The sequence below is a fragment of the Nanorana parkeri genome, unplaced genomic scaffold, assembly GCF_000935625.1.
Source record: "Nanorana parkeri isolate BGI_ZX_2015 unplaced genomic scaffold, ASM93562v1 scaffold38, whole genome shotgun sequence".
NCBI classification, from domain to species: domain Eukaryota; kingdom Metazoa; phylum Chordata; class Amphibia; order Anura; family Dicroglossidae; genus Nanorana; species Nanorana parkeri.
The window spans coordinates 1,914,153-1,921,684 of NW_017306306.1; the positions used below are offsets into that span (position 1 = coordinate 1,914,153).

General features: G+C 42.8%; 1 protein-coding gene across 1 annotated transcript in view; it reads right to left on the reverse strand.

The window, feature by feature from the left end:
* Positions 1-5,918: 5,918 nt before the first annotated feature.
* PDZD2 (PDZ domain containing 2) overlaps positions 5,919-7,532 on the reverse strand; it is a 225,021-nt gene continuing 223,407 nt past the window's right edge. The window contains exon 24 of the mRNA XM_018570275.1: positions 5,919-6,126. Coding sequence (XP_018425777.1) covers positions 5,960-6,126 — 167 coding nt within the window. The 3' untranslated portion in view covers positions 5,919-5,959. The remainder of the gene's footprint in view (positions 6,127-7,532) is intronic.

The window sequence follows — 7,532 nt, forward strand, 5'->3', positions numbered from 1 at the left end:
GGAAGTTCAGGGAAGCGATACTGAGAGAAACATGATGACTTTGTTTGGGCACAAATGTAAAAAAATACTTTGCTGAGCAGTGTATATTTGTTTGATTTGTATTCATTATAGAAAAAAAACATTTGAGAGTTTAATACTACTTTAAGTAATAGGGACTAGAAGTCCCATCATGCATTGCACTACCACTCCCCCGCACATGTGTGCAGCCTCTTTGAAATGCTTGCACAGGCAGACTGTCAATCAATATACAGAGAAGGAGGATTGAGAGGCGGGACTTTTGTGCTTCAGGCTACCTGTGCTTAGGGGTGCAGGAAGAATCACAACACAAGAATGTAGTCCTCAGTATGAAAGCAAGCACCAGAGGGTGGGTCCTTAGAAGACAATGAGAGAAAGGACAACAGCAAAAAGTTTCCCAGCACACTCACCAGCCAGCATGCAGAAAAAAAAACCTGTCTAACCGCTAAGGTTAAAAACAGAGGATTTAGATACACGTCTATCTTTTGCCACATGTGCTCCAAGATGGAGACTCTTAGAGTTAGGACCGCACTACACAGAGGTGCCTTGGCGCAGCTGTGCGGCTTTCACATTTTCTGCAGAAGACGTGTATCCAAACCTCTGTTTTTAACCTTAGAGGTGAGACAAGTTTTTTTGCATGCTGGCTGGTGAGTGTGCTGGGAAACTTTTTGCCATTGTACTGTTTATAGCCTCGGGAATACACAGCGTGTCTCTTACCTTGTCCCTTGAGCCGCGCTGTGTCCTCTGGCCGATGCCGGCATCCGTCTTCCGTCCCTTGCGAGCGTCCGCGTCGCAGGGGGCGGAACAGAACCGGCGGGAGATTCAAAAGTTTAAAAAAAACGAGAAAAGGAAAAAAATCATACCGCCAGGGAGGTTAATATCACTTTAAGGGTACTATGGAGGTGCTAGCAGGGTAAGGGATACACAGACTACTGCCTTGAGGGCCACAAAAAAAGTGCCGAAGTTCCGCATGTTGGGCACCAGGGCTTTACAGAATGCCGCTTCAGTCCAGTAGATGGAAGTCTTGCTCAGTGGTAACCCATCAACTTATCTGTACGCACAAAATGAGAAAGAAAAGTCCAGAGTGTTTTCATTTTTTATTTTTTGCAAAAACTACTTAAAACGAGATACAATATCTGATTTACATAGCTGAGGAAAAGCAGCAATAAAAATGTACAGTCTATTTTGTGTTATTTCACGCATTTGTTTTGTGTCATGTACAAGGCATCTCTGATGAACAGAGTTATATAAACAAAATATACAATATAATACAACAGTGATTATGGCAGATCCAATCATACAACAAATCTGTGACTAGTGAGGAGGAAATATATTTCACTACGTGGTACACACTTCATGTTCCTAATGCAGGGCACAATTCATCGTTTGTTATTTCCTGTCATTAATAAATAGTTTAAATGATGATAACTTCAAGTTGAACATTAAAAAAAAAGTCTCTTGCTTGAACGGTCAATCATTGGGCCACCACCTAGGGAAAGCAATGCCGCCATAGCCATTTGGAGGAAATGTATCAAGACTCATTGACATATCTGTGACATTGTTCCTTGGCTGTGCCATCTTGGTTGGCGGGCTGCCATTTCTGATCGCATAAGTGGAATATTCAGAACGCTAATAGTAAATGTATCTTTTGAGATAAAACCCAACGTTACTCATAATCCACACCGTCTCTCCATGTGATATTCTGGATAAAATGTTCTCCAATAAGTGCTGACTGAGAACCGATTATAGCTCTGCTTCTAGTTTACCTATGTGCAATGGAAAGCTAGTCACTAAGGGGGATTTATCAGAACAGATCATATGCTGGCTTCTTTTATCTTTTGAGAACTCTGTTGGCAAGAGGCCCCCCCGTCAGAATTCCGAGAACTGCAGCAGCCTTTGCAAAGCCAAGTGCTGGTATTCCATGTGCTGGTATTCCACCCTTGATGGGTGTAGAACTTGGGGAGCACAGCTGCTAGAAATCTATGGTATGGCCTTGTTGAAGGGGCACAGATGAACACCACTGTGGGAAGACTCTCCAATGGAGTACCCAGAACATAAAAGGAGCGGTCAGGTGATTTAATCCACTGGAGCTCAACCAAAATATCAGATATAAATCCCTGACCAACGGACCATTGCTGGTAACCTTCTTCTTTGAGCCATTGCCCTGAAATGTGAGTCGGGGAGCCATTATATTAGAGCACAGGTGGCTTTAAGGTAATCCATACTTTATTCAGGACCATAGGGTTGGATATACTGGCTGATTGCGCCAAAACCTTGCTGATCCTAAAGCAGTTCCGTTAGTGCAGTCAAGTCAGAGTATTCGGCCAAATCCCTGACCAATGGGCCATTGTTGGTAACCTTCCTCATTGAGGCACTGCCCTGAAACTTGCACTTGAGTCGGGGAGCCATTTTATGAGAGCATAGGGGGCTTTAAGGTAACCCATACTTGATTCAGGACCATAGGGTTGGATATACTGGCTGATTGCCCACAAAACCTTGCTGACCCTAAAGCAGGTCCATTGGTGCAGTCAGTAAGAGTATTGGGCCAATCAAGAAACTAAATACAAGCTATATCATACAAGTACATAATGACACTGGAGCTAAGACGGAAGGGTAAAATTCATCTGTGGGAGTGGCTGGGACATTATTATAACCTATGTGATCCATCACTCATCTAACCTCAGGCAATAAATGTCCCATGGCAGACATATGAACAAGGAGTCGGCTTAGACTGGCCATAGGCAACACACATAAGGAATATATGGACCATACATTACAATACAAGAGACACATAGTGAGATGACTATAGTGGCTAAATCATTCAGAGAATTTGGGACTGAAGGCTATAGATACAAATACCTCATTGTATGGCATAACATCCAGTTTTAGTAGACATACCTATTCTGTATCTGACCCCTCCATGTTTAGGGTTACCCCACTGGAAATTCCTGGGTCTTTACCTTATCAGAGGCTGCATTTCTATATTGTCCTGCAGGAGGTGCTGCCACTGCTGGTGACATCTGGTACTGCAGTCCCTCTGGTTAGATAAACCTGTTACTTTCACCAGCATATGCAGGAGGACAACTGACATAGCTTGCCATATTTCTCTCATGACAGCTTTCCTTGTTCGAATGCCAGCACTGAGGATCAGGCAGTGAGTGGTCTTTGCTTATACCCTTTCACTTGCTCAATGCTTCCTCTATATGGCTGGGGAGCCAATGAAGTCCAAGCACATTCACCCTGGAATCCTTAACTATCTCCAACTCAGAGGCCTGCCATGCTCCTCCTTCTCTCCCTCCCTCCTATCCAGTGCAAGTGCTTCATCTCCACATAGACACCCGCATCGGTCTATTACATGGTGGAGAAGTGTGGGAGAGCTGCAGATGAGCTGGTGCAAAGGTTGTTCCCAGGTTTCAGGAACTCCCTTTGAACACAGTGAAATGGTTGAAGCAGAATGTTTGTTGAATATACTTATGGAAGTGGCAGGTACACTGACTCATGGACCATATACTAGTCCTTCAGTAGTGACATCCCTTAGTGTTACATTAAATGGGTTCAGATGCATTACATAGGAACCAGAATGGATCGTTGAGCCTTCAACTCCCCCTGAGACAGACATTTAGTTTCATGACAAGTTCCCTTTAAACAAAGTTCTGTAAACGCACGGTATTGAAAATGTATTCTTCTGAGCAATGGAGATGGTTCTTCTGCTGTCTACGGGGGAGCTGTAGGAAAAAGAGGGATCCTTTAATGCTACTATAATAAGAAGTCAAAAGAAGATAGGAATTTCCATTTCAATGGCATTTTTTGTTCCAATGAAAGTATCACCCATTTACCTTTTACAGCCATCAGAAAATTAACCGAGGGCTGTGTGCTACCCGATACCTTATCTGAAATCAGCCGGGCAGATGACCTCTAGCGGATGAGGTCATGGACACCTATTTGGTCTTAGGGGAGCATTCCTTATTAAATCCAATTTGTCTCAACATGATTTAGACCTTACAAAGCCCTCAGCTCCTCCACTAGTTCATGAACTGAGGGCTATAAATCCCTGGACAGCCCACCAAGTGGAAGGAGTTCGATTCCTAAAGAATCTCCTTAAAATGGTGCAAAACCTGTTAAATATTTCCTCTATATTAAAAAATATTTTAAGTTGATGAGTTTAAACTTTTTTTTTTCTATTAGGAAAAATATTCTAGCAACGTCTTTACATTTACAAGAAGAAAATATCATCACCCTGTAACACTGTCAGTCTTATATAAGGCATAGAACGTGGACAGCGCAGTATGAAACCACAACCGCATCTCACCAAATTTCATAAGGTCCACTCTGATTGGTTACTGACCTGCGTGCATCACCCCTGCTCTCTATTGTCCACCTTTATAGGTGGAATCTGTCTTATCACAGAGGTTTTACTTGAGGTCATGGCTAGAGAGGTGAGATGCTACTATGTAAAAAATAGATTACTGGACATTATACTCAACCTGTTAGAACTATCGCCACTTCTTTGTTGTTTTCTCTTTAAAATAAAACTATTTGGGGTGATTGTAGATTAGTGCTCTTATATAAAACACATACATACAGCGAATAGATTACGGGGAATGGTGAAGGATTGGTAGAAAAGTGATCACCCACAATACAGCAAACTGGCCAGGGGGTGGCGCTAGTCACTCAATTATTTTGGATACTGACAGCCGTTAAAGACGGGTTTTCTATATAGCTATAGAGATATCTATACATGGATATCTCTCTCTATATATATAACTATAAAACAGGCTCAATGGGCATTCCTTTTCTCCTATTCACAAAAAGCTGAAGCTATTTCTACCCCGCAATATTTCATTTATGTGCAGCCAAGCTTAACAGCAGTGAGCAATATCTGTCCCGCCAAGACAAAACTTGTTCAGGACCTACCTGCATATTTCTCCTGATTACAGCACAGTCGTCTCTTGAGACAGATGCAGTTTATCCCTTAACAACTATTTCCACTCAGCAGATGACAGAAAGCATCAGCAGATGACAGAAAGCATCAGCAGATGACAGAAAGCAACTCTAAAGTTGGCCATACACCTGACGATTATCGTACAATAATCGCGGGTGATACCGTAATCATACGATAATCGTCAGGTGTATGGGCAGAGTGCGACCGCATATACTGTAAGGTCGCACGACTTTCGTCTTAAGAGCACGCTAGAGAACCCACCGAAAATCGTGCACACTGCCCGCTCACCATTGCAATCATCTGTAAGCCCTCCCCTCAGCGGGGAGGACTTGCGATGATCGCAAGTACGATCTGTCTGTCCATGATGGGCAGTTCGTACGGAATTTGAATCACCTTACAACCATCGCACAGCGAAAGTTGTGAGATGGTTGTAAGGTGTATGGTCACCTTTAGTTTTACAACTGGCTGAAAAATAGCTGCCCATCAGCTGCTAAACGGTTATAGCCAATCCCCACCAGTTGCATACTCCCCTTGATTATGGCCATACAAATGCAATGTATCCCTTAAACTCTATTTCCACTCAACAGGTTTTGTTCATTGACTGCAAAAAAAAGCAGCCCATCAACTGTTTTAGTAACATGAGATGCTTTCAATTAGCTGTGAGGACGCATTCGCCAAAATGTTGATTTAGCAGATAGCTGACATCTTGGCGCTTGATTGGAAGGTTTTCCCCTCGAATCACCAATATAGTGAATGACACTGAATGTAAGTACTGCACGGGTAGATGTAGATCAAAATAAAACTTTTCTGGCTCTGGTAATGTTCTCACTGCATAATGTAACGCATGTTCTTCCTTAGCACCACAGCTATGTTGGTCAGTCATATCGCAGACCTATATAGCTCCTGTACAGTAAAACCACCATTCTCCTCTATGGACAGAGCCAGAAAGAGTTGCAGTGTCTGTATAATAGAGAAGTCATCAGAAACGCTGAGGTTTGCTCCTCATACTGCAGTCCTGTGCTTCCTGATCAGTAACTGCACAGGTCCCTCCGGGACCGACTTAATGATATTCCAGGCGTCATAGTGCATGAGGCCAATCAAGGCTTTTCCACCAATGGAAAGGATTTCATCGCCTGCTTCTATTCTTCCAGCCTGCTCAGCGGCGCCCCCTGTCAACAAAACAGAGGTACAGTTCAGTTTTACATCAAGTATAAAAAGTTTAGTCATCCGTATTAACTAGAGATGCCTCGCTGTACATGAGATACGGTCTTCCTTCATGAAAACTACTTTTTAACACAATGCATGCACCCACTTTGCTTGTGTTAGCACCATTACGTCTTGTGGGGCTGTACAAAGGATGTAAAACACACAAAGGTGACATGGAATGTTTCCAACAACAAGTACACAGAGTTGATACGCCGGGGGCTGACCTACCACTGATTGTGTAGAATGTGCAGCTGCACAGGGGCCCTGTGGGGTTAGAGGCACATTTATACTAGATGTACCTTGGCCAGGTACTGGGGACCCTTCCACTGTTATGTAGACCGGGGATACTGATCACTTCCAGTCTTTTAGTTTGTATTCTATACATGGTGTGGGCAACAAGCAACCTGAGCGGCACTGAGACATGCAAAATGCCTCTCCCTCCACACACCAGATAGACTAGAAGTGAAGGGGTGCTCATCTGAATTTTTTGATGAGCCAAATAAAGAGTTAAGCATATCAAAAAAAAGCTAATCATCCTATCCATCCATCTATCTATCTATCTATCTATCTATCTATCTATCTATCTATCTATCTATCTATCTATCTATCTATCCCATATCTATCTATCCCATATCTATCTATCTATATATCTATCTATCTATCCCATATCTATCTATCTATCTATCTATCTATCTATCTATCCTTTTATTCATGTATTTGTCTATCCACACACCCACCCATCTATCCATCCACCCCATCTATCCATCCACCCCTCTATCCACCCACCCCTCTATCCACCCACCCCTCTATCCATCCATCTCCCTACCTACCCATCTATCTATCATTTTATTCATCCATCTGTCTATCCAACCACCATCTATCCATCCATCCACCCACCCACCCATATATATAGCCATCTACCTATCCTTTTGTTCATCCATCTGTCTATCCAACCACCCACCTATTTATCCATCTACCAATCTCTCTATACGCCCATCTCTCTATACATCCATCTATCCATCCATCATTTTATTCATCCATCTGTCTATCCAACCACCATCTATCTACCCATCCTTCTATCTACCCATCCATCTATCTACCCATCCATCCACCTACCTATCTCTCCGTCCGTCCATCCACCTACCTATCTCGCCGTCCGTCCATCTACTTACCTACCTCTCCGTCCGTCCATCTATCTATCTAACTATCTATCTATCTAACCATCTATCTATCTAACCATCTATCTGTCTAACCATCTATCTGTCTAACCATCTATCTGTCTAACCATCTATCTATCTAACCATCTATCTATCTAGCAATCTATCTATCTAACCATCTATCTATCTAACCATCTATCTATCTAACCATC